Source organism: Cajanus cajan, chromosome 8 (genome assembly GCF_000230855.2).
Source record: "Cajanus cajan strain Asha chromosome 8, NIPB_CcT2T_4, whole genome shotgun sequence".
Taxonomy (NCBI): Eukaryota; Viridiplantae; Streptophyta; class Magnoliopsida; order Fabales; family Fabaceae; genus Cajanus; species Cajanus cajan.
Window position 1 is genome coordinate 5,465,698 of NC_138524.1, and position 27,506 is coordinate 5,493,203.

General features: G+C 29.0%; 3 protein-coding genes and 1 long non-coding RNA gene across 4 annotated transcripts; all 4 read left to right on the top strand.

Annotated features, from left to right (window-relative positions):
- Positions 1 to 132: 132 nt before the first annotated feature.
- LOC109799161 (cyanogenic beta-glucosidase) lies at positions 133 to 3,525 on the top strand. Its single transcript, XM_083062356.1, has 13 exons — positions 133 to 353; positions 484 to 553; positions 664 to 722; positions 854 to 929; positions 1,024 to 1,101; positions 1,204 to 1,291; positions 1,387 to 1,642; positions 1,799 to 1,914; positions 2,209 to 2,426; positions 2,540 to 2,571; positions 2,664 to 2,766; positions 2,901 to 3,009; positions 3,107 to 3,525. The coding sequence occupies exons 1-13, from the start codon at positions 183 to 185 to the stop codon at positions 3,300 to 3,302; spliced, it is 1,572 nt and encodes a 523-aa protein (XP_082918482.1). The 5' UTR covers positions 133 to 182; the 3' UTR covers positions 3,303 to 3,525.
- A 4,944-nt stretch (positions 3,526 to 8,469) lies between these two features.
- LOC109799160 (cyanogenic beta-glucosidase) lies at positions 8,470 to 11,754 on the top strand. Its single transcript, XM_020359691.3, has 12 exons — positions 8,470 to 8,678; positions 8,804 to 8,873; positions 8,959 to 9,017; positions 9,141 to 9,216; positions 9,311 to 9,388; positions 9,502 to 9,589; positions 9,696 to 9,951; positions 10,105 to 10,220; positions 10,580 to 10,797; positions 10,911 to 11,045; positions 11,185 to 11,293; positions 11,384 to 11,754. Exons 1-12 carry the CDS (start codon positions 8,508 to 8,510, stop codon positions 11,601 to 11,603), a joined length of 1,596 nt encoding a protein of 531 aa, XP_020215280.1. The 5' UTR covers positions 8,470 to 8,507; the 3' UTR covers positions 11,604 to 11,754.
- Positions 11,755 to 15,980: 4,226 nt separating this feature from the next.
- Positions 15,981 to 18,373, top strand: LOC145950742 (uncharacterized). The gene is made up of 2 exons (XR_014428603.1): positions 15,981 to 17,128; positions 18,124 to 18,373. It is a non-coding gene; the product is annotated as an uncharacterized LOC145950742 (long non-coding RNA).
- Positions 18,374 to 21,724: 3,351 nt separating this feature from the next.
- LOC109798497 (cyanogenic beta-glucosidase) lies at positions 21,725 to 26,040 on the top strand. The gene is made up of 13 exons (XM_020358813.3): positions 21,725 to 21,892; positions 21,976 to 22,045; positions 22,815 to 22,873; positions 22,981 to 23,056; positions 23,149 to 23,226; positions 23,326 to 23,413; positions 23,538 to 23,793; positions 24,026 to 24,141; positions 24,631 to 24,848; positions 24,985 to 25,016; positions 25,140 to 25,242; positions 25,337 to 25,445; positions 25,701 to 26,040. The coding sequence occupies exons 1-13, from the start codon at positions 21,725 to 21,727 to the stop codon at positions 25,870 to 25,872; spliced, it is 1,545 nt and encodes a 514-aa protein (XP_020214402.1). The 3' UTR covers positions 25,873 to 26,040.
- The last annotated feature ends 1,466 nt before the right edge of the window (positions 26,041 to 27,506 follow it).

Below are 27,506 nucleotides of genomic sequence, written 5' to 3' on the forward strand. Positions count from 1 at the left end.
GAACGTGAAGTGTAGTTGGTCAGTGTTCTATCTAAGTCAACACTAGAGTATATTATATTATATTGTAAACAAATTAATTAACGTCATAGTGAGATAGTTGGTACTCCTTCCTATATAAAGAGGAACTCATTCTCAGAGATAACATCAAACCAAACTAAGACAAACATACCACACCACACAACATGGCATTCAATGGCTATTTCGTTCTCGGACTCATTGGTCTTCTTCTTCTTACTTCTTCCAAAGTTACATGCAAAGAAACAGTTACAGTTTCACCTATTATTGACATTTCACTTAATCGGAACAGTTTTCCTCAAGGCTTCATCTTTGGGGCAGGTTCTTCCTCATACCAGGTATGTATATATATTGCCCTTATTATTACAACACAAACATATATAAAGGGATTAATATATGTTCAATCTCTAGCTATATACTTAATTTATTGCATGGTTTTGATTTTGTTAATTTTTTGTTTATATATAGTTCGAAGGTGCAGCAAGGGAAGGTGGTAGAGGACCAAGTGTATGGGACACCTTCACCCATAAATACCCAGGTAACTAGTTAATTATATATCTCTCTCATTCCCTATACGTATATATATTTGAGAATGAAATACATATACGTGTATATATCATTTACATTTTGCTTATTAATGAAATGCAGAAAAGATCAACGATAGAAGCAACGGAGACGTAGCCATTGACTCATATCACCACTACAAGGTATGTATATATATTTCATTTACTATCACAGTAAGATAGTATTTTATTTATTTATTTTACAATATGAATTATATCTATTTCAAATAAATATATATAATAATCGGTGTTCATAAACGTCAATTTTTGTGCAGGAAGATATTGCGATGATGAAGGATATGAATTTGGATTCATATAGATTTTCCATATCTTGGTCAAGGATTCTCCCAAGTAAGTTTATTGCATACGATAACTAATTTGAACTGAGCTTTGCCTAGTCGGATCATACCATATTTAACCAATTATTTTAATTTTATATCCACAGGAGGAAAGCTAAGTGGAGGAATAAATCAAGAAGGAATCAACTATTACAACAATCTTATCAATGAGTTGCTCGCAAATGGTTAGAATTTAATTAAACTCAATTGATTTCAACTTTTAGTGTACTTTTGACTTTAATTTTATAACATTATAGTCATTATTAATTAAATATTAACAATTACAGGTATAAAACCACTTGTGACTCTTTTTCATTGGGATCTTCCTCAAGCATTAGAAGATGAGTATGGTGGCTTTTTAAGCCCACGCATAGTGTGAGTTTCAATTTTAAAACAATGTTAATTTTTTATGTGCTTAATACATTTAAAATCTAAATATAAATATAATTTATTGAACCATTGATCTTCAGGAAAGATTTTCAAGACTATGCCGAACTTTGTTTCAAGGAATTTGGTGATAGGGTAAAACATTGGGTTACTTTGAACGAGCCATGGAGTTATAGTAATAATGGCTATGCAAATGGACGAATGGCACCAGGTCGTTGTTCTACTTGGTTAAATTTAAATTGCACTGGTGGTGATTCTGCAACAGAACCTTATTTAGTTACACATTACCAACTTCTTGCTCACGCAGCAACTGTTCGTGTGTACAAGACAAAGTATCAAGTAAGTTAATTTTTTTTAACCTTTTAGATGTTTATAGTTAGACTTTGCCATATTAAATTAACATTGATGTTGGATTAGAAAAAAGAAATTATTATAATAAAGATGGTTTTATATTTTCTTTTTTAAAAACTAAATATTTGAATATTATGTACACAGGCATCTCAAAGGGGTCTAATAGGCATAACCTTGGTAGCTAATTGGTTTTTGCCACTCAAGGATACCAAATATGATCAAAAGGCTGCTGAAAGAGCTATTGACTTTATGTATGGATGGTAAGAGTTCCTCCATCTCTTTTGGTTTCTACAAAATACATATGAATTTATTGAAGAAAAAAAATAATACAATGCATAAGTAAAACCTACTAGACAATATCTTTATATATTGGGGTTTCATTATCCTCAACTTTGAAGGCCTCTACTCAATTTTCAAGCCTTAAACGGTGTGCCTTCAAGGGTGTTTATATGAAGAATTTAATAAGGACAACCTATTTATTATTTTCTTTATTTGGGTTTGTGAATGCATGACTTGTTGAACAAAAGGTTGAATTGATAGTTAATTGATTTCAGGTTTATGGATCCATTAACTTCCGGAGATTACCCAAAAAGCATGCGATCTCTTGTACGAACACGATTACCAAAGTTTACTACAGAACAATCCAAACAACTAGCTGGGTCATTTGATTTTATTGGTCTAAACTATTACTCTACAACATATGCCTCTGATGCACCTCATCTAAGCAATGCTAGACCTAGCTACATAACAGATTCTCTTGTAAATCCTGCATGTAAGGACTTTAATTTTTTATCATTCTATCAATTCTTTAAATTGCATATATATAATATTCAATATCATCATGGTTGATAATAACTTGTCTTTAATATTTGTAATTGATTGCAGATGAACGTGATGGAAAACCTATAGGCATAAAGGTATACCTCCTTGAACATGTAAATGATCTACAAGTTCAATCCTTTTGATAAAAAATAAATAAAATTAACCTTTCTTTTTCATAATAATGCAGATTGCTTCTGATTGGTTATATGTTTATCCAAGAGGAATTCGTGATCTTTTATTATATACTAAAGAAAAATACAACAATCCTTTGATTTACATCACAGAAAATGGTAAATAACACTTGTCTATATATGTTTAATTTCCTTTATTGTAAGAGTGTGCATTGTGGCACATAATTTTTAATTTTATGACCTATTGAAAGAATATCTTAACTTATATTTTGTATTATTCTTTTAATTTATAGGTATAAATGAATATGATGATCCAACACTATCACTTGAAGAATCTCTTATGGATACTTTTAGAATTGATTATCATTATCGTCATCTCTTTTATCTTCAATCTGCAATTAGGTAAGTAATTCATCATTATTTATTAAAAAGGTTTATGCTATTTTGTAATATAACTTTAGTTTTTAATTTATTTTCTCTTATTTCATACATGATATAGGAATGGCGCAAATGTAAAAGGATATTATGTTTGGTCTTTGTTCGATAACTTTGAGTGGTCTTCAGGCTACACATCAAGATTTGGAATGATCTTTGTGGATTACAAAAATGATTTGAAGAGATACCAAAAACTTTCGGCACTGTGGTTCAAGAATTTTCTTAAGAAAGAAACTAAACTTTATGGTTCTAGTAAATAATATCATTAAATTCATTTATTAGTGATCATTTTTGTAAGTAATTATTTGGTTTTTATTTAATTATTCTTTTATTCTAAAGAGGCCCTATTGAATTTATAGGGGAAATAGAGATGTAGATCTATTGATACAGAAAGAATAGAACTAACATATTGTTTTGGTAAAGAAATTGTATATGGTTCTACAATTGTGATTTTATATTTTATTTTCTGATTTTGAGTTTGTATCTGGCTAGTATTTGATTACGATCACTACAACAAAATTATCATATAGTGACACACACCGTATAGTAATACTATACATGTCACTAAAAATTACTTTACCCACACAATAACTACAATATATGTTGGTATATTATTAAAAAAGTGTGGGTATAAACTATAGTGACACACAAAATATGTTGTTAAATCTCATCCAAAATCAACACTAAAATTGTGCATAACTATATGTCAAATAAACATATACTTACATATATTGTATCTATAGTGACACTTTTTGTATGTCACTATATGTAACATTTCTTATAGTGCAAACAAGAATGTTCATTTTATGGCCATGCTTTCACCTTTAATTTTCCACTTTTTTCTGTTAAGAATTTGAGCTTGAAAATCTATTGTTTATTATTTAAAAAAGTTTAGAAATATATAGTTGCTTACACCATGGCGGAACATTGCTTACACGTGACGAACTCCAAATGAGATAAGAATGGTTGCTTAATATATAAAAACTTGTGTAAAGAATATCATTGAAGATGTTCTTATATATATAGTCTCGGTCTCTAAAGTAGGTAAGCATTTTATTCCATATCATCACTCTAGATGAATCTTTGTTAATTTTAGCATCAAAGTGACTTTTGTAAGTAACCACTTCGTTTCTCATTGTGTCTTAACCTTACGAAGAGCTTGTAGCCATCAGAAGATCTCCAACCTCAATGCACTAATTGACGGTGTGTTTGAAAAAGCCATAAAAATTATATCATTTTAATAATTAATTGTATAAATTATCGATTATTATTATATGTGATTATTATCTCAATATGATTTTTTTAAATACAATAAAAAAATCAGGTTTTATATAGTAAATCAGTTTAAAAGAAAAAAAGTTGTTGATAAGCTTCAAAATTTTAACTTCTTAAAAATAACTTAATTTTGGGAAAACATACAACTAAATGGATATCCACATTAAGCAGAGATGAAAATAGACCAGATCAGATTTTGAATATATAAATTAGATGTATTTTATAAAATTAAAGCTTAAATTTGATTTATTATTTATTATAAGTTTTTTTTATAAGTTTAGTCTAACCTTTTTAAAAATTTGTTCTGTTTTAGTAGCATATTTAAAAAGCTAACAAATTTATTTTAATATATACACATGATTTTTTTTAATTTAATTTACGTGATAAAAAATATTTTATTATATTTTTATTAAAATTTATATTTTAAAAAAATAATAAAAAAAACTAACATAAGATAAACAACACATGCATATTTATACGCTAACATACACTCACATAAACTGTGATAAAAAAGAGTAATTTATTATAAAAAAAACTCTCTAAATATTCTTTATATTCCATTTGAAATATTTTAGATAATCAATCATAAAGATTAAGGAAAAGCGTAGATGAAGATGTAACTACTAGAAGTTTTATTTTTTATTTCATTCGAACAAAGAATGTGAAATGCAATAAAAAATGCTAAAAATATTGATAATTTTTTGTATTAAAAAATATTTATTTATATTATTAATATATATATATATAATTTTTATTATATAATATAAATAAATAAACTGATCTATCATGTTTAACAGACTTTTTTAAAAGTTTAAACTTGACATTTTTATTAAATATATGTCAAGTCGTAAGTCTCTATTTAAGGTTTGGCTTATTCTCATCCTAATTATTGTGCTTCACTATCATCTTAATTAATACTACTACATTTTTTCTTATTTATAAGACTCAACTTAGAACAACTGATTGTTCCTTTATATAAAATGCAATTCATATTATCTCATATATTAATTATTTTATACTAAATTACTCCCATACATATTATCTTAATTTGATAAAATACATTAAGAGAGTGTATTGAATTAAGATTTTGAAAGACAATATATTTTAATATGAAAAAATCTTGTATATTTTAAAAGACTTTGTAGGAATGTTATAATTTTAAAGATTTTTTTAAAAGACTTTTTTAAACATTGGATTTTAATCAAAACTTTGTAATTCATATTTTAATGAATTTGTATTATAAGATTTTAAAGAATTTTAAGGATTTCATAAGAAAACATGGATTGTAATATTATAAGATTTAATTAAAAGAAAATATCATAAATAATAAAGAAAAGTAAAACCAACAACTTTTTCTATCTTTCAACAAATAATTGTCTTTATCTTTTGAAAAATAATTGATTTTAATGTTCTCCTAACTAATATATACTAATCTTCTATGCATTGATATATTCTCTTTTATGCACTTGAATTTGAATAATATGTTTATAAAATTATAGTCTTCACTAACTAGTAGTATTGAAGATGAAGATTCATCCACTAATTCAATTGAAAATTTATCAGAATGACACTTTTTGTAAATAAAGTTATGTAATGTTACATACTAATATGTCTTAAATAGAATCAGAGGCCCAAACTTAAAAATTATGAAGCGTGATTTAAAAATACTAAATATCTTTTCAATCACATTTTTTAAGGATGTACGACGTAAATTGAAAACTTCATTTTCATTTTGAGGGTCATTACCACAACTTGTAAAGTCTTTTTAATATATGTTTCAAAATTTTATATTTCAATATTAAATTTTATTAAAAATAAACATCTAAATTTTAATAATTTAAAATTTTTAAAAATAGATAATATTTAATAATACAAAAATCATTTTAAATATTTAATAATTAAAAAATAAAATTTGATAAATTATGCATCAATTGATAGAGAGGAACAAGAAGAAGAGATAAATATGAGAGAGATGGATAAAAAGAAAAAGAGATAGAGAAGAAAGAGAGAGAAAGAGAAAGGAAAACAAGAAAGTCGAGAGAGAAGGAGAGAGAAAAAATACAAGAAGAAGAAAAGATAAATGAAGGAAAGGAATAAAAAGAAGAGGAGAAAGTGATATAGTGAAGAAAATAAGAGAGAGAAACAAGAATGACGAGAGAATGAGAGAGAAAAAAGAATATGAAAGAAAAGCTTGTAAAGTGAGAGAAAATATTTAAGAGAGAAAAAAAAAAAAAAAAAGAGTAGAAATAAAAAGGTAAAAAAGTCATACAAAATCTTAAAGATTTTGGTGAGATTATTTGATGAGTGAATTACATGTAATTATGTTAAAGATCTCACAAAATTCACTATTCAAAATAATATATTGAAATTTCTATATTTTTGAATATCAATATACTTTTTTAAAATAAAAAAAAAGTCTTAATTAATTAAATATTATTAGATTTTGACAAATTCGTAAAAAAAGTTCTGATTCTTTCAATTGTATACTATTAGATTTTGACAAACTCTTAAAAAATCTTAATTTATCTTAATTGAATATCACATAACTCTTTTTTTATTTTATAGAAATTCTAATTTAATACACCCTTATAAATAGAAACTTTCTAAAGAACATATACTGTAATTGATTATAAAAAATATGAAAAATAATTAGGAGAGGAAAATATTATTGAGATGTAGAAGTTATATACATATTAATTATGAAAGAGAAGTAATATAAAAATAATTTAAAAATATATATAAATTAATAAATTTATTATTATCAATTAAATTAACTAGTTTTCTTGATATTAATAAATTAGGTAATTAAATTTTATAGGAATATTATAAATAAAAAAATATTACAAGACATAAATGACCCGGGAAGGTCATGTAAAAGAGGTTAATTCACCTTGGAATTCCTTCACAATAATCATTTTCACTTGTTTAACATCTGGCTTGCGTAGATATATGTATATATCAGAGAATGGAGTTCTGAGTTCTAACACTTGATCTTAGGGACGACGTTATCCGTATGCTTCAAATCATATATTGAAGAATTCAAGTAAGTTTGGAAACTAGTTCAACCATTCACCATTGGTGGATAGTGCATCAAACAGTTGAATATAAGCGTTACCCCAAAATCAAATCCAACATTACCAAAATCAACTAAGATATAACTAACCTCAATTAATCAACTTATGTTTTGCCCACCAGCCTCACATGTATTCATCACACACAAATATATATATATATATATATATATATATATATATATATATATATATATATATATATATATATATATATATATCATATTTGAGTACTTATCATACTTGAGTACTTGCTTCATCGTTTTAAATGAATTTTCATAAACCATATTCAGTTAAATTAAAACTTTATATCACAAGGAATCAACTTTTTGGAAATATTATAACTAAACATGTTATTTTTAGTTATATTACAAATTTATTTAGTTATCATATTTTAATATTGTTATTAATATTTGAAAATTAATAGAATGAACTTAAAGACTAAAGAGATCAAAAAGAGATACAGTTAAGTATTTGTGTGCGTGTGAGATAGATATTAAGTGTTAAACACAACTATATAAATACTTGAATTTAGGACAAATTAATTAAACTAAGAGGTGTATATTTACCAAAAAAAATGTCGAGAAGAATTATAATCAACTTTTAATTAAAAATATTATTTGTTCTTTAGATTAATATTTGCCGGCTGGTCCTAAATCGTTTCTGGACAAAAAACAAATGCAGATCCAAAATTCCCGTAAGAACACTTTCTTTTTTCGTTCTCTTTCTTTTCCTTGTAACTTCGTGGCTGAAGAAATTTTCAAAACTGTTTTGGTGTTTGACCATACATACACACAAATTAGGATAATATGATGACCAGATTGAAAGTTTTATTTTATTGTTAAAAAAATGTCGTATATAGGAAAGACGGCCGTCTTTTTTGATATTCAACTTAATGGAAAAATGGTCAAAGAAAAACGTGAGAAAATTTATTAATAATCCACCAAACAAGGTAAGCATCAAGTGGAGTTAGTCAGCGTACTAAGTCAACAATTATTATCAAATGAAGAACGTGCCTAAGAGTGGTGGTAGTTGGTAGGTACTCCTTTCCTTCCTATATAAAGAGGAACTCATTCTCAGTCATTAACATCAAACCACAAACATACCACACCACACATCATGGCATTCAATGGCTATTTCGTTCTCGGACTCATTGGTCTTGTTCTTCTTAGTTCTTCCAAAGTTACATGCAAAGAAACAGTTACAGTTTCACCTATTATTGACATTTCACTCAATCGGAACAGTTTTCCTCAAGGCTTCATCTTTGGGGCAGGTTCTTCCTCATACCAGGTATGTATATATGTTGCTCTTCTTTATTACAACACAAACATATATAAAGGGATTAATATCTGTTCAATCTCTAGCTACAAACTTAATTTATTGCATGGTTTGATTTTGTTAATTTTTGTTTATAGTTCGAAGGTGCAGCAAATGAAGGTGGTAGAGGACCAAGTGTATGGGACACCTTCACCCATAAATACCCAGGTAACTAGTTAACTATATATCTCTCTCATTCCCTATACATGTATATGTATATATCATTTACATTTTGCTTATTAATGAAATGCAGAAAAGATCAACGACAGAAGCAACGGAGACGTAGCCATTGACTCATATCACCACTACAAGGTATATATATTTCATTTCCTGTCACAGTAAGATAGTATTTTTTTTATTTTACAATATGAATTATATCTATTTCAAATAAATATATATAATAATTGGTGTTCATAAACGTCATTTTTTGTGCAGGAAGATATTGCGATGATGAAGGATATGAATTTGGATTCATATAGATTTTCCATATCTTGGTCAAGGATTCTCCCAAGTAAGTTTATTTCATACGATAACTAATTTGAACTGAGCTTTGACTAGTCGGATCATACCATATTTAACCAATTGTTTTAATTTTATATCCACAGGAGGAAAGCTAACTGGAGGAATAAATCAAGAAGGAATCAACTATTACAACAATCTTATCAATGAGTTGCTCGCAAATGGTTAGAATTTAAAATTAATTGATTTCCATTTTTAATGTGCTTAATTTGACTTTAATTTTATAATATTTCTTTATTGTTGATAATTAATATTAATTAAATATTAACTATTACAGGTATACAACCACTTGTGACTCTTTTCCATTGGGATCTTCCCCAAGCATTAGAAGATGAATATGGTGGCTTCTTAAGTCCACGCATAGTGTGAGTTTTAATTCTAAATCAATATTAATTTTTTATGTGCTTAATACATTTAACATATAGATATGAATATATATAATTTATTGAATAATCATATATTGATCTTCAGGAAAGATTTTCAAGACTACGCAGAACTTTGCTTCAAAGAATTTGGTGATAGGGTAAAGTATTGGGTTACTTTGAATGAGCCATGGAGTTATAGTAATAATGGCTACGCAAATGGACGAATGGCACCAGGTCGTTGTTCTACATGGTTAAATTTAAATTGCACCGGTGGTAATTCTGCAACAGAGCCTTATTTGGTTACACACTATCAACTTCTTGCTCATGCAGCAGCTGTTCATGTGTACAAGATTAAATATCAAGTTAGTTAACTTCCTTTATCCTTTAATGTGTTATAGATAGACTTTGCCATATTAAATTAACATTGAGATTGAAAATGAAAAAAAAAGGAAATTATAAATAAAGGTTGCTTTATACTAAAAAAATAACTAAATACTTAAATATCATTTCTCCAGGAATCTCAAAAGGGCATAATTGGCATAACCTTGGTAGCTAATTGGTTTTTGCCTCTTAGAGATACCAAATATGATCAAAAGGCGGCTGAAAGAGCAATTGACTTCATGTTTGGATGGTAAGTTTTCCTACCTTTATCTAACTTTGGTTTTACAAAAATGCATGTGTTTATTGAACAAAAAGTCAATAAATAAAAACTAGAATGCACAAAATATGCTATTTATTGAAAATATACCAATAAATAAAAAATAGAATGCACAAGTAGAATATGCTAGACTTTACATTGATATATTGAACTTCATTACCCTTATCTTGTGAAGGCTTCTACTCATTGCTTAAGCCTTAAATGGTGTGCCTCATAGGGTGTATATATTAAAGATTTAAATAAGAGTAACCAAGTCATTATTTTCTCTATTTGAGTTTGAGAATGCATGACTTGTCGAAAAAAAGGTTGAATTCATAGTTAATTGATTTCAGGTATATGGATCCATTAACATCCGGAGATTATCCAAAAAGCATGCGATCCCTCGTGAGAACAAGATTACCAAAGTTTACTACAGAGCAAGCCAAACAACTTATTGGTTCATTTGATTTTATTGGTCTAAACTATTACTCTACAACATATGCTTCTGATGCACCTCATCTAAGCAACGCTAGACCTAGTTACACAACAGATTCTCTTGTCAATCCTGCATGTAAGGACTTTAATCTTTTATCCTTTTATCAATCCCCTAAATTGCATGTATTCAATATCGAATATCATTATGGTTGATAATGACTTATCTTTAATATTTGTAATTGATTGTAGATGAACGTGATGGGAAACCTATAGGTATAAAGATTGCCTCTGATTGGTTATATGTTTATCCAAGAGGAATTCGTGACCTTTTATTATATACCAAAGACAAGTACAATAATCCATTGATTTACATCACCGAGAATGGTAAATATATAACACTTATTTATATGGATTTAATTTTTGTTATTACAATAGCATGTGTTGTTGTTTATAATTTTCAATTTTTATATCTTATTGAATGGATATCCAAACTTATAATTTACATTATTCACTTAATTTATAGGTATAAATGAGTATGACGATCCTACGTTGTCACTTGAAGAATCTCTTATGGATACCTTCAGAATTGATTATCATTATCGTCATCTCTTTTATCTTCAATCTGCCATTAGGTGAGTAATATTGTTATATTTATATTAAATGTTTGTGTTATTTTGTCATACATAATTCTTAATATATTTTATTTAACTTATAAATGATAGGGAAGGCGCAAATGTGAAAGGATATTATGTGTGGTCTTTGTTCGACAATTTTGAGTGGTCTTCAGGATATACATCACGATTTGGAATGATCTTCGTGGATTACAAAAATGACTTGAAGAGATATCAAAAACTTTCTGCACAATGGTTCAAGAATTTTCTCAAAAAGGAAACCAGACTTTATGATTCTATTGTAAATAATATTATGAAATTCTTTTATTAAATGATTATAATTGTAAGTAATTATTTAATTATTAATTTATTATTCTTTTATTCTAAAGAGGTCCTATTGGACTTAGAGGGAAAAATAGAGATGTAAATGTAATGATAATTGCTGATACAATAAGAATGAAAGTAACATTTTGTTTGGATAATTAATTAAATGTTATTTATTTTTAATTACATTTGTTAATTTACTGCGCCTTAGATCGGTGGATTTTGTAAAGGTTGTTAACATTAAAATTAACTCACTCTGTTCTCTTAGTGTGATAGAAAATAGAAATTAAACGAAGCTGCAAGCTGAAGAAAGAAAGATGTACTAATTGAATTTAAGCATATAAATATATTCTCATGAACACTAGCTAACACATTATATATCTCTATAACTTTTGGTGTTCTAATTAATGTTTTGATGTGAAATTTAATCCATGGGTTGATCATAATTTGATTATGTAACTTAATTCTAATGCTCAATAGAATGGCTTCAGTGCTTGATTCTAATTTCTAAATGATAGTATGATATCATAAAATCAAATCTCTTTGTATTCAAGGTGAGAATGAAAATGGTCGGGTAATATATGTATTCAAATGCCCCCTCAAAGATTTTTTTTCTCTAAAACAAAATTTCAAATTCCTTTAATAAATATTTTTTTTGAAAACTCTTTTAAAACTTCTAAAAAAAATAGTTTAATTATCTTTATTTTCGTTGAATCGTTAATTAAAATTTTCTCTTTTTTGACCATTTTATAATAATAAAAAAAATCAATGTTATTGATAAATATCGAAGATTACGTTCCAAACTTTTAATATTAATTGTACAATTATATTAGTTGATTTTATTGAGTTTATAAAATAAAAAATTATGATTTATTAATTTTATTTTTTGATTTATCTTTAAATTTTTATAAAAGAGGTGAAAAATTATTCTATATAAAAATTTATACATCAATACCAATAAAAATGATAAATAACAATTAATGAATTATATTAAAGATAAATAGAAAAATACAATCTCATAGTCTTTAATAAAAACAAGAAATGAAATAAAAATTAATGTTTTATAAAAAATTATAAAATATTTTATAAAAAGAAACGTTAATTTTTTATAAAATGTACCATATAATAAGAATATGAAAGATTAATAAATCAATATAGTAAATACAATTAAAATAATAAATATTATATTTGATCTTCGATATGTAATATCATTATATCCAATTGAATTAGTGACAAAAATCAATAAACATATATATATATATATATATATATATATATATATATATATATTTAATATATATCTATTGTAAAATCGATATTAGGATATAAAATTATTTTTTATTTTTATTTTTTAATTGACCATTATTATATCTCCCGAATGTTAAGAAAAAAGATAAGTTTTCATACCTTCTCTATATATAATTACTCACTACAATTTAATATTCTATCTATTTCAACTCCTTTATTTAAAAATAATACAAAATTTTAAGTTTTATTTGAAATTATCATTTATATTAGTGAGAGATACATTTGGTTCTCAAACATTTTAATTGAGATTTTTTTTATTAAATTGCATAATCAAAATACATCAATCCAACATATCCAACGTTTTCCAAGATTTTGTTACCCTCAAAATGCTCACACTCTTAGCCAACGTAACACATATCATTAATCCCATGCATGTTTTCCCTAAACCATCGATCACCTTAACCTTCATATATATGCTCATGCATTTATTATATATAGCATAACACACTTCACCAACTTTTTGCGCAAATTAATCAGTAACCATCGATCATCATGTATAAACATATTAGTGAAAGCTAGCTAGCTGCCACAACCACGTTCTACTTGTCTTTTCCTCTATTTAATTAATGACACTAGACCATGTGCATCCGTGGCAGCTTGTCACTTACGTAGACTTAATCCACCATTGTCTATTTTATTAGTCATTATGAGTTTAATCTTTGACTAGCATGTCTTTTATATATATATATATATTACAAAAATGAAGAAGTGATACATAGACTATTATTCTCTTTAAATTGCTTTATATATTAAATTACGATATAAATATAAAAAGAGGCTGTTAATAGTAGTGAGATTCACGCAAATTAATCGATTTATGATTTATCCTTGTGCCCGAGATACACTGATTACTGAAACGGAACGGTTTTGACAACAAAAATTCATAAGGCTTGCAGTAGAATACTTCAGGTACCATGTCACAATTCTTCTTACTATATTGATAGAAACTTTTAGTCATAAATATTTCTTTTCCCTTGAAAACATATATAGGGGACTTTTAATTTTAGTCATTTTTTTTTAATTCTGTCTTTCTAAATTTTGTTTTGTTTAATCTTAGTATAATTATATACCATTATTTATTATTTATATTAATATTTACCAAATGGTACAAAAGAAGTTAGACAAAAAAAATGTGCATTCAAAATTCGCCTCTTTTTTTTGTCATTTTTCTTTTTTCCACGTAACCTCGCGTGTAAAGAACATTATGGGCATTCCCTTTTTGACCAAACAGATTAAGACAATTAATATGAAGACATAGTAAAAGTTTTATTATTTTATTGTTAAAGAAATGTCGTAAATATGAAAGACGTATGGCCGTCTTTTTTGATATTCAACTTTAATGGGAAAATTGCCAAAGAAAAACGTGAAAAATTTAATAATATATAAAGCAAATTACACTCATTACCAAGATTTCTTTTTAAAATTGTAGTTAATACTCTTTTATAATTTAAAATTACCATAAAATTCTTTAAAAGTTGAACAAATATTATATCAATCTCCACTAATTTTAAAGATGCATATCATGTGTGACCTAGACGTAATTTTTAATAAATTCTTCCTTTCTTAAAATGTTCTTATCTTCTCGAACTGACCAACTTCTACACTCTTAAATTGAGCCAAGACCCAATCCTTTTCAGAGTGATTTTTATCACCATGGATGGATGATGCTGGCCATCCATCCATTCTCATTTGTCTCGTGAATCAGATTAGAATTCGGCTCCCATCTATCACTTCTTTCAGCAATCTGATTAACCTGCATTTTAAATCTGAAGTGTTAATTTGGAAAGTAAAAGTATTAGTCACTGTCTATTATCATTGAGGACACAAACCTATGGTATTTCTCCATGTCTGTTATGACTTCAACTATTTGATTTATTTAATGATTTGCCTTCAGCTTTGGCGATCCAATAACTACCTATAAGATCATGATATCCCGCAGAAAAACTCACAAATCAATATCACCCAAATGACATTTAATTAAGTCAATTCATAGCACAAAATACATTCTTCTTTGAAGAAATCAGCAACATACAAGTATAGATGTCCATGAATGATAAATGATAGCAAATATAAGAATAGAAAAGTGGAAACACTAGAAGTAACCTTGCATGGGTTGCGCAGAAACTGCCTTGCTAGAGTTTCAACCTCCCTTGGCCATGTTGCACTCCATATTCACGTTTGCTTATCTGGTCGAATCTGGTATTCAAATCAATAATGTAACTAAGCTATCACAAAAATATGATACAACAGTGGTTCATAAATTTCTTTAAAACTAAATTTGATTACAAATGAAGAAAATAGTAATGAATACAAAAACGTTCCACTATTAAAAAATTTGATTTGTTTTTAAAAAAAAACTGAACTGATTTACTTTATAAAAATAGTTTGGTTATCCTATCCATTTTGATAAAGTAGATCCGTTTGGTTCAATTTTCATAAAAAAATCAATTTATATATGAGGATAAAATGGTTAACTGTATCATACTAAACTAATTTAATTTTAAAAAAATTGATCCATATTTTAAAGATTAATCCACTTTATGAAAACGAATCGATAAACCAGTTCACTTTTATAAAATAGATTGGTTCAGTTTAGTTTGAATTTTTTAAAAATTTGATACATGAACACTCTTAATAATATGATTTTTTCCCAAGGTTCTTATTAATTACTTACAAATCTTTTCACCATGTTTCACAATTACAAATGAACAATGCAAATGGTAGAAGGAGGCTAAGGAGAGGGAAAGGTGGGTTGAGCAATTAGAGAAGATGAGAATATTTTAGGGAGAGAAATTTATTAAAAGTTAATGTAACATCTATTTAATTTTTAAAAAGTCTTACCGGATGTCTAAATTATAAAGGAGTATTGAACGTAATTTAAAAAAGATGCAAGAAGTACAGATATAATTTACTCATATATATATATATATATATATATATATATATATATATTGTTTTATTTATTTTGAATTTTTTAAGAATATTTTATTCAATATTTAATTTTTTTTTTGTAAATTCATAATAATGAATTTTATATTAAATAAATGAATTTATCAAAGTGAAAGAAGGTTAAATTGATGTGGCATCTTTTTACTTTTCAAAATTTTGAGAATACAAAAAGTTGTGATGGTTTGGTATACTCAAATTTCTTCTTTAGTTAATTTTAATTTCTATAATAAAAATTAAAATTAAAGCATTTTAATGGATTGACTTTGATACACACCTTTATCAATTTTATATTAAGACTATGAGCTATGACAGCTTAGAAATTTCCAAATTTAATAAAAATATATTTTAATTAAAAATTTTAAGTCATTTTTTTATGAAAGAATTATGTGACGCTAATTTTTCATTGCACATGAAAAATACATAGGAGTAGGAAATCATTCCCGTCGAGTAAAAAAAGAAAATAATATAATAATAAATAATTTTAACTTTCATTAGAATAAAGTAAAACACTTGTTAAATAAAATATATTTAATTGTTTTAGTTAATTTTTATTAATTTGGATGAAATAAATATTTTAAAAGTTACATAATATATTCAATTACACTTGTTAAACAAAAGGAAGATCAGTCCCTGTGATTGAATAGAAGAGTCTTACTTAATAATTATTGGCCAAATGAAAAAAAAAACTATAAAGACTTTGTAGATCAATTCCGAGTTGTTCTTAGTGCTTGTTGTAACACCTAAATTTTTATTATTTTAATGGCATTTTCGTAATTTTAATAAAGTTATAGGGGTATTTTGGGTTCTGGAACGGGCCGTTCCAAAAGTGGAACGGGCCGTTCCAAATGTTGAAAATGTGAGGTTTTTGTAGTCCCAGAACGGCTTTGGAACGGGCCGTTCCGGTATGGAGAACGGGCCGTTCCGGAAGGAGAACGGGCCGTTCTTCTGAGATTGAGAACGGGCCGTTCTGGTTTTTTGGGAACGGGCCGTTTCGATTTTGGAACGGGCCGTTCCAGTTACAAATTTTGCCCAGATTTGAAGGATCCGGAACGGGCCGTTCCGAAATCAGTACGGGCCGTTCCGGGTGCGTCAGATTGCCTATAAATAGGGGCAGGGGGGGTGAAATTTTTTATACAGAGGAAGAAAGTGAAATTTTAGAAAGAGAAAGAGAAGAGAGAGAGAGAGAGAGAGAAAGAAAGAGAAAGAAAGAGAGAGAGAAAGGAAGAGGGAATCCAGAGGAGGAGGCTCTGCCTAAGTTCAGCTCCGCTTATCCAGGTAAGGGGGGGAGTGAGAACCTCGCTCAGGGGTGTAGGGATAATTGTTGGATAGTTGTTTGTCGGATTGGCCCCCAATCCTTTGTCGTTATTCTGTTTAATTTCTATTTACTCTACTTTGCTTTTTTGTTGGAGGTGCCGTTGTTCTGTCTAAATTTCTATTTACTCTACTTTGCTTTTTGTTGAAGGTGCCGTTGTTCTGTCCGATTTTCTATTTATTCTACTTTGTTTTTGTTGAAAGTGCCGTTGTTCTGTCTGATTTTCTATTTACTCTACCTTGTTCTTTGTTGAAAGTAATAAATGAATATGAAATTAATGTTAATAATAAATGAGTTTTAATATGAATAAGAATGCTCTCTGGATCTCTGTGAATACCTATGCGGACCTTAAGAGGAGTATTGATGACATGACCATGTGAAATATGGACAAATGACATGAGACCTAAGAATTGACTATTGAGACAAACTATGATTATGAGACTATGACAAATGAGGACATGATGTACTAAATGAAATCATGTAAAAAGTTAAATATTGAGTCAATGAGATTATGATGGTATGACATGCATCATATGCATATATTATTCCAGGTGTGCCGCTGAGGCCGCATACCAGTGATGTAACATGCTAACAAGGTGTATCTTAGGGTCACCAGTGATGTAACTTGTAACCAGGTGTACCTTAGGGTCACCAGTGATGTAACCAGGTGTACCTTTGGGTCACCAGTGATGTAACCAGGTGTGCCTTAGGGTCACCAGTGATGATATGTGAAACTTCCTTATGGCGCCACATGCATGCATTTATAAGTCAAGATCATGACATCATTGCATGATAAATGAATATATATGTGATATTGATGATGTATGTGTATTATTTATAAGTGACTTATATTTGTTGTGTGTGTGAGTGCTATCTAGCCTTTATTTCTGCACCTGAAACTGAGTGAGATGTTTCTCACTCCCTTGTTGTTTTTGTATATGTTTAAATTATGTTGCAGGTGATCAGCATCATGAGGATGTTGGTGATGAGGCTTAAAGGCTTCAATTGGGCATGCTCTGATAGGATGTGACATCGGGGCATAGTTATTTTAGTTTAATATGTTATTGTTTTTATAACTTTAGTTTCTCTTCTTTTGTAATTTCTAACGAAGAAATAACGTAGATAACATATATAATTCAAGGAAAATATATGTTAAGAATTGTAATTTGAACGTTCCTGATAAAAGACCAAGATGTACATTTTTGTTATATTTTTATTATATGATTTGGGAGTATAAATTAATTCCTAACCAGGAGGCACTGCCACCTTTACTGGAGTTAATTTATATTTCCTTTATTATTATTTGTATATATATGATTTCTTGTGTTTTACACTAAATTGTATTGAAAATCTTAACTTCTTTTCTTTTATAATTTTTACACTGGAGTTATGATTTATGAGTTACGAATGTGAATCTTCTACCTTGTTATATTTGAAATATTTGTCAACTATGAAAGATTTTATTTACCCAAAAAGAAGATAAGAAATATTTTATTGTTACATTTGTTGTATATTAATAACGGGGTAGAGGGTGTCACACTTGTGATTCTTGAGTCTATAGTGCATATGTAATAGATGCTTCAACTTATGCAGGTGTGTTTGAAGCTTGGACTTGTGCAAACCTCACCAAAAACCACATAAGTAATAATCCATCAAGACTAAATAAATAAACCTTTATTCTTTTTAAAATTAACTTATTTCCACCTTTGGGAATTTCCTTGTCAACAATTATTTTCCCCTTACAAGTCCTTTCATTGGGACAAAATTTTTCACATTTCTTACACTTGATTGTTGTATGTTGACTTTGTTGAAATACAAATAAGGTTCCACATAAATAAAACAAGAGATGAAATAAAAGTTTATAAAGCATATGCATACTCCATTGATTGAGAGATCTTTTGGAAGAAGTTCAAAAGTAAAATCGTGAGAAATTAGACAAAAAACAAATAATATCTTACCATTGTGGAGTTATGTGTAAAATAAATTGATAAAAATAACAAGTTATAATCCTCTCCTCTTAATATAAATATATTCTCTCAAACAAATCAACAAAATAATCCTAACAACGATGAACAAATATACTACTATGTATTAATGACTACTCAAAATATGCATACCTATAGTGAATGTAAACATAATCTTCTACAACATAATTATTATGCCACATGCAAGCAATAGCTTGACAAGTAACAACAAGGAATACCCGTCAAATCCCATCTTCTACAAGAACAGGAATGCTCACAAATATTTACCACATATCTATTTGTGTCTCTTGACACTTCAAAAAGAGAAAATCTATCATCTTCACACCAATTTGGACTCCATCCATCAAAATTTTGTTTGTTTTTCTCAAGCAATTGATGAATGATAGGAAATATTTTACCTTAACACCTAGATAGGAAATATTTGTTGTTCTGTCAATACATACAATGTTTTGACATACTAACCCTTATATTAAACATAGAATCCTTCAGAGGCCTTATAACCATCCTAGACTTGTCATTCTTCTTAAAGTGTAGATTTATCTTCTACACCATTGCATATTCCTTTATTACTTCCTTTAGGACTTTTTTTGTGTGTTGAAAATCAAGCCTACCTCAAATCAAACATTAGAGTTATTTATAGGCATTTTAAATTTAGAAAATTTAGGTATTTCTTCCTTGTCATCATCATCACTTCTTGGAGGAGTTTGTAAACAATTAGAATCTCCATCTTCAATCTCAAAATTAGCATTTGTTGTTGGCTCTAGATTTCTAGATAAGGTAGTAGCTCGTACACCATTACTAGCCCCTTCAACACTGTGATTGACATCCCCTCCTTCAATAGAAGAGGATATTGTTTTCTTACAACCAATTGAATTAATTGTGTTTGGGGAAAAACACTTGTCCACTCCCATTTCTCATCATAATCACAATCATCCAAAATATCTTCATTATCAACCTCCTCGTCATCATTTGTTACATACAACATATCTTCTCCAATTTTATAATTATCTTCATTTTCAACTCAAACCTTAAATAGACCTCCATCTTATGACTTTTCATTTTCCTTATCTTCACTAATAGAGTTACCTTCAACATTATCAAGATCAACAATTTCAACTTCAACTGGTGTGTTTGTTAGATGCTCTACATAAACATCAACTTCTTCATAACCTTTGACGTCATTAGCAAACTTCAATGTTATTTGAATATAATTTTTTGAACATTTAAATATTAAATAATTTGACATGTAAAAAGTTAAATAATATATAATTAATGTTTAAGTGAAATTTATTTATTATCACATCATTAACTTAAAATGTAAATAATGATAAATTGATTGTGGGACTAAAATTGTTTATTATTTAAATTTTTGAATTAAAATTAATATATTAAAATTGCTCTTATACTATATTAGGTGGACTAAAATTACAAATAATAAGTCTAAATAATATTACGAAATTCATTTATTCAATAATTATATTTGTAATCAATTGTTTTATTTTTATTTATTTATTCTTTTACTCTGAAAAGGTCCCAACGGACACTTTTTTTTTTATTTTATAATTCGATATATCATTTATGATTAATTATTTTTGTTAATTTATTGCGTCATGTGTGGAGATTTTGTGAAAGTCACTCTCACTATGTTCTCATTTCATGCGACTATAAAATAGAAATAAAGGGAACTTGCAAACTATGAGAACTACACCAATGGGTCACTCTTATATTAAAAAAAATTAACAAATAAAAAAATGCACTGAATTTAAACATATAAAATATATCCCCAAGAATACTAGCATAGTAAAATTTAATTTGTGGGTTTATCTCATTGTAATTGTGTAGCTTAATTTGAATTTTTATTAAAGTCTTTTTTTTTTCTCTCTTTTCTTTTATTTTTCTTGTTTTAGAGTCTCTGTCATGTTACTTTTTTTTCTTCTACGCATGGCAAGTGTACAAAGTTAAACAAACAGTCAAAATTTAGGATTTATTTTCAAGGAACTTACTTCAATACTTAAACATATATATAACACATTAACAATAAATAGGCAATGAAAAGTGAATGTTAAATTGAAAAGAAAAAAAAAAAAAAAAAAAAAAAGAGGATTCAAATAGCTTCTTACAGAAAATAATGAAAAGTATCACAATTCAACAATTGAAAACTCTTTCTTTTTTCTGGAACTTTAATCAAATACTTAGAATGCAAAGGAAAAAAAAAATTAACAAATAGATTAAAATATGTAAGAATTAGATTGTACCTACATCAACCTTAATTATATAAAATCAGAATCACAGTACCATGTTTATATCCTTAATCTTAACACCAACCCAATAAATCACCTAGAGAATCCTTGATTGGTAGCGAAAAGCAGTTGACATTGCTGCGTCGATGCTGAAACGACCTTGTCTTTATCCCGTTTTCAGATTTACATAAAAGGGAACGAAGATATTAGTAATAAAATTTCCTGAAATAAAGGAAGAAGCAGATTTTATTTTTATATTTATTCCAATAACAGATAATAAAAGTTTATAAAGTGATAGAGGGGAACCACTTACATCACCTTCACTTCGTAAGTTATGATGAAGATTGCATTGAACATGTTTCCGCTACTCTGCATTTTGTCTCTTTCTGTTACCTCATTCACTCTTACCAACGCCGTTTCGCCCATTCTCGATGTTTCTTTTCTCAACCGCAGCAGTTTCCCCAAAGGCTTTGTTTTTGGAACAGCATCCTCCGCATACCAGGTGCTTGAATTTTCGTATTCATTTATTGTGTTATTGTTCTCAATTAGTATTCAGAAGATAATGGACATAATTTTGCGGTGTAGTATGAAGGTGGTGCAAGGGAAGGTGGAAGAGGACCCAGTATATGGGATACTTTCACTCATAAGTACCCACGTATGTCTCTTCTCCACACTATCTTCAATAGTAGTATTATTCATTTTTTGTTTTCAAATAAGACTAACTGGTGCTTCCTTCCGACCTATAAGAAGAAAAAAATACTTAAAAGTTTTGGACTCAAATATAAGCTGACAAATGTGATTAAGGATATTTTGGTAAATGAAGTATACATTTTATATGAGATCGTGAAGAATAAATGTATTTAACTATCTTAATTTATGTGAAAGTAGTTATTTTTGTTTATGTATAGGTTCTAAGAGTACCCAATATGGCCCTTTTAGAATAGATAAAGCAAGAGAAAAAAAATAGTACCCAATGAGTGTGGATCACTTGGCATCAAAGGTTTAGCATGGGATGGGGACTTGGGCTTGGTTTATGCATAACACATCCTAAAGAGTACTAAAACAGACAATAATTCAAATGTGGTGACCATAACAATGTCAATGTACTTGAGGTTGGAATAGTACGTGTTTGAATTGCACTAGCTTGATAGAATTTTTTGGACCGGATTCATGGAGAATTCTATAGTTGATTGAATAATATGATTCTACCTGTGTATAAACTAGAGAGCTCATGCAGTGATAGAGAGTCTTCTAACAGTCATCTAACTGCTCATCTGGTTAACATCTAACTACTAATTAACCAAATGAGTACTTTGCCAACTGTATGAATTGAGTATGTTCTCTGATACTTGGTAATGGTATAAGTAAAAGTTGACTAGTTACATGTATAATTTCTGCTTACTTGCCAATGAAATGGCATGCAGAAAAAATAAAAGATGGAAGTAATGGAGATGTAGCAGACGACTCATATCATCGGTACAAGGTATATGTGGTTTTAATAATAGCACTACATAAGTAGTTTTTATAAGAATGAAAAATATAAGTATTATCATTATGAAAAGTCATGGTAGACTGGTCCACATGTTTTAGGAGGATATTGGAATCATGAAGCATGTGAATTTGGATGCGTATAGATTCTCCATTTCTTGGTCTAGGGTACTACCAAGTAAGTCAAGTTTTATTGATACTCCACCCAAAAAAAATTTCTAAGTTAGTTTATGTAGTAACTGTTATTAACTTCTTATAAATTATTTGCAGAAGGAAAGCTTAGTGCAGGTGTAAACCATGAAGGAATAAACTACTACAACAACCTTATAAACGAGCTAATGGCTAATGGTGATAATTCATTAATATTTACTTATTTAACTCTTTATATTGCGTTACTATCATATTCACATGGTTGTTAATCTTAAATAATCATCGTGAACCAAGCAGGTCTGCAACCATATGTGACCATTTTTCATTGGGATGTTCCCCAAGCCTTAGAGGATGAGTATGGCGGGTTTTTAAGCCCTCACATTGTGTGAGTGACACCAATTTCCACCTAGAGTTATATAATTAATTGATAAACATTGTTTCAATATGGAGGGAAAGTTTTAGTGAATCTAATGATCTGATAATCATATATAATTCATTTGAGCATGCAGAGATGATTTTAGGGACTACGCTGAACTTTGCTTCAAGGAATTTGGTGATAGAGTAAAACATTGGATTACTTTGAATGAACCGAGGAGTGTAAGCAAGAATGGCTATGCAACTGGCAGGTACGCACCTGGTCGGTGTTCTGATTGGCTAAGACTAAATTGCACAGGTGGTGATTCAGGAACTGAGCCTTATTTGACTTCACACTATCAACTTCTTGCACATGCTGCTGCTGCCAAACTGTACAAGACCAAATATCAGGTCCTATGAACTCTTCACCTATTTTAAATCACCAACTGTTTTTCAAACCGATGAATCTTTATGTCCTGAAATGGAAATAACAGGAGACTTGAACTTTTCTGATTGAATGGTCATAGAGTACAAAAGGCACGCTTAATTTCTTTTTGGTGAAATATCATGCTTTATTTTCATGTAAAATTATTGAATGTTGTTAGTAATTAAATTGCCAGAATATTTGAAAATGTGTATGCAGGCATCTCAAAAGGGTTTAATAGGGATTACCTTAAATTCTGACTGGTATGTGCCAGTTTCTGAAGAGAAATCAGATCAAGATGCTGCACGTCGAGGCCTTGACTTCATGTTTGGATGGTAAGGTTATACTCGCGTATTTATAGCTTAAAGGGATGGAAAACTGACAGAGACTATTTGTTTTTGAAAAATATGATCATGGCTTGATTGATGGTATACTACATTTAAAAAGAAGATTGTGTACCAACAACATTATATACATATCTGTGTATTTATGTGGTCTAATTGTAGCTGTAAAGCATTCCGCATTGTTAATCACAATTAGTGGATCATACCACTCTGTACTTGGTACTTGGTACTCATCTTTATGTGAGGTGATTTGTGCTGTTTACACAAAGTATATGTCTTCTCAGAAACCTGTATAAAAGTGAAGGTAAATTGCATATGAATTCAAATTCACTCCTCGAATTAAAAAGAAACTTACTTAAGTCTAATCAGCAGCCAGCTGGATTCAAATGTAGTGATGTATCATTTGTACTCTTAGGAAATTTGAAAAGAGTGTTTCAGTACTTCTTGTTGATTGCATCTGCATTTTGCATTTCTGGTTAGGTATATGGACCCTCTCACAAAAGCTGAGTATCCAAAAAGCATGCGATCTATTTTGGGAAACCGGCTACCACAGTTCTCCAGAGAAGAAGCCAAGCAACTTAAAGGATCATTTGATTTTCTGGGCCTAAACTACTACTCATCCTTTTATGCTGCATATGCACCTAACCAACGTGGTGCCAGACCTGTCCTACAAACTGATGCTCTTGTTAATGTTACAAGTAATTATCAAGTTGTTTATATGCTTGCACTGGTTGCTTCAGTTTTAATGAATGGCCAAACAGAACTGAAACCAAACTTGTTGTACTTACCTTGAATTATACATGAAAACATGGTTTTTTTATTTTTCAATGACAGATCAGTACAACGGCAAGCCCCTTGGTCCAATGGTATGTATTTCATCATTTCATTGGCACCTACATTACCTATCAATGCTTTTCTTTTGTTACTTTTTCCACTCCAAAAGATCATATAAAAAATATTTAGAGAACTCTTTTTATAATAATTTGCAGGCTGCTTCTAACTGGTTGTGCATTTATCCACGAGGATTTCGAAAGCTGTTGCTTTACATCAAGAAGCAATACAACAACCCTGTAATTTATATAACTGAAAATGGTAATACATCTGTCATATTATTTTTTTCTCTCAGATAGTTCTGTGCATACTAATGAAAAAAATACTAATGAAATCTAACAAAATTAATTGATAGGTTATGATGAGTTTAACGATCCAACATTATCTCTTAAAGAAAGCCTTGTAGATACTAACAGAGTTGATTACTTATATCGTCATCTTTATTATCTTCAAACTGCAATCAAGTAAGTAATGCTTTATCAGAAGTGCCTCTCTATTTATTGATCTGCAAGTATTATGCATCTTACTTCACAGTAGTATTAATTTTATATTTGTTTTTCATACTTTCTTTTTACATTTACCTTTTATAGGAAAAGGGGAAGATGAGTTTCTTTCTCCCTTTTTTATCATAAAAAGTAAGTGTGAAAGGGTAGAAAACCAGAATAGGAGTGATTTTTTTGGTTAATTTGTTTTTGTTCACTTTTATTTATGCATGGAAGGGATGGTGTGAATGTAAAGGGGTATTTTGTATGGTCATTGTTGGATAACTTGGAGTGGGACTCTGGCTATACTGTGCGATTTGGACTCGTTTTCGTGGATTTCAAAGATGGCTTGAAAAGATACATGAAACTCTCGGCACATTGGTTCAAGAATTTTCTCACTAAATCTTAGTTAGACATATATATTCAGCATGGTTCCAAGGAAAATGAGATATGAAATTGCTATGTGTATCCAAGTACAGTACAGGTTCCATTCAGCAGAAAGCTTGCTCTTGGTTGGCAGAATTTGCAAAAATAAAGAACCTCATTTTTTTGGAGCTGCAAAAATCAGTTCCAATCACTTTGAATTTCCTTTCCTTTTTATCTTTTTTTTAGTTTTGCTGAAAAATGGTTTTTGTTTTACTTTCGTTCCAATATAATATGAATTTTTAAAAAAAAAATGAATAAAGTAAAATAAAAATAAACAAAAAATTGAGACAAAATTAATTAAATGTGTAATTTTTGTCTCTAAAATAGTATGTATAAATTTCGGTTCTTAGATTGAGCAATTTTGCTCCTAGTATTACATCATTTGTCTTGTCAAAATGTTAATGTCACACCAAATTTTTTTTTTTTGATAAGCAAAAGAAATTAATTAAAAGGAGTACAAGGGGTACTCCAACCCATTACAGAAGATTTCAAAACCTAATAAAAATTACGAAATACACAAACGTGGGCTAAAATACCAATTAGAGTAACTAAAAGAACAACCAGGGACAGAACTTTTAATCCACTTCCATGACCGCATTTTAATATTGTCCAACACTTCCTTGCAATCCATTACACCTTGCTGGAAAATTATACCATTCCGATGAAGCCATAGTGACCAAATTACAGACACTCAGACCACTTTAAAACACTGCTTGAATTTTTTATAAATACCAAGATTCGTCCAATATAGATAGAGAGAAGTTAGGGAATTTGGAAGGACCACCTCAACCTCCAACCAATTGGCTACAGATAACCAAATATTAAAAGCCATTGGGCACATTAGAAAGAGATGAATAGGGTCTTCTATAAATAAAGAGCAAAGAGAGCAAAGGTTATTTTCCACCTCCACACCACGAACTTGTAACAATGATTTGCAAGGGAATGCATTCATGAATACCTGCCAACAGAACACCAAGCACTTGATCGGAGCCTTGCATTTCCAAAGACTTTTTGTGACTAGAATAAAATCTGAAGAATATGAAAGTTCTCCACCCATCGAGTGTTGCAGCCAAGAGTACGCACTTTTCACTGAGAATACACCATCTTTATCACAAATCCATCTCCATTGATCTTGTTTAGAAGAGAAAATTTGAATTTCCTGGAGCATTTCTATTAATGTATTCACACTTCCTTCTTCATGGACAAAAGGTTCTCTTCTCCATTTAACCTGCCACAGCCATGTAGATCCCTCCCAATTACCATTATGACCCACCATTGACAACGGATCAAAAGCAAAGGAGTACAAACGAGGAAAGACATCCAACAAACGTAAACCACCTATCCACTTATCCTCCCAAAATCTGGTTGAAGACCCATCACCAATACAACGTTCAATCTTTTCATCCAACCAATAATTTCCTTGTTGGATCACCCAAACTATATCCTTCCACCACCAAGAATCCCTCTTATCCACATTTGGAGTCTTAGGAAAGGACTCAATGCACCCATACCTACCTTGAAGAACCTTAGCCCATATCGTTCTTGGAGAGATCATACACCTCCACACCCACTTCCCCAATAGTGCCCAATTGAACAATCTGACATCCTTGATTCCTA

Bases quoted from the DNA above. Each gene is read 5' to 3' on its own strand.
- LOC109799161 (XM_083062356.1), top strand. From the start codon at position 183: ATGGCATTCAATGGCTATTTCGTTCTCGGACTCATTGGTCTTCTTCTT. The intron at 723-853 runs GTATGTATATAT...ATTTTTGTGCAG, and splicing joins ACTCATATCACCACTACAAG to GAAGATATTGCGATGATGAA. The intron at 1,102-1,203 runs GTTAGAATTTAA...TAACAATTACAG, and splicing joins CAATGAGTTGCTCGCAAATG to GTATAAAACCACTTGTGACT.
- LOC109798497 (XM_020358813.3), top strand. From the start codon at position 21,725: ATGATGAAGATTGCATTGAACATGTTTCCGCTACTCTGCATTTTGTCT. The intron at 23,227-23,325 runs GTGATAATTCAT...TGAACCAAGCAG, and splicing joins AAACGAGCTAATGGCTAATG to GTCTGCAACCATATGTGACC. The intron at 25,017-25,139 runs GTATGTATTTCA...AATAATTTGCAG, and splicing joins GCAAGCCCCTTGGTCCAATG to GCTGCTTCTAACTGGTTGTG.
- LOC109799160 (XM_020359691.3), top strand. From the start codon at position 8,508: ATGGCATTCAATGGCTATTTCGTTCTCGGACTCATTGGTCTTGTTCTT. The intron at 9,952-10,104 runs GTTAGTTAACTT...TCATTTCTCCAG, and splicing joins TGTACAAGATTAAATATCAA to GAATCTCAAAAGGGCATAAT. The intron at 11,294-11,383 runs GTGAGTAATATT...TATAAATGATAG, and splicing joins TATCTTCAATCTGCCATTAG to GGAAGGCGCAAATGTGAAAG.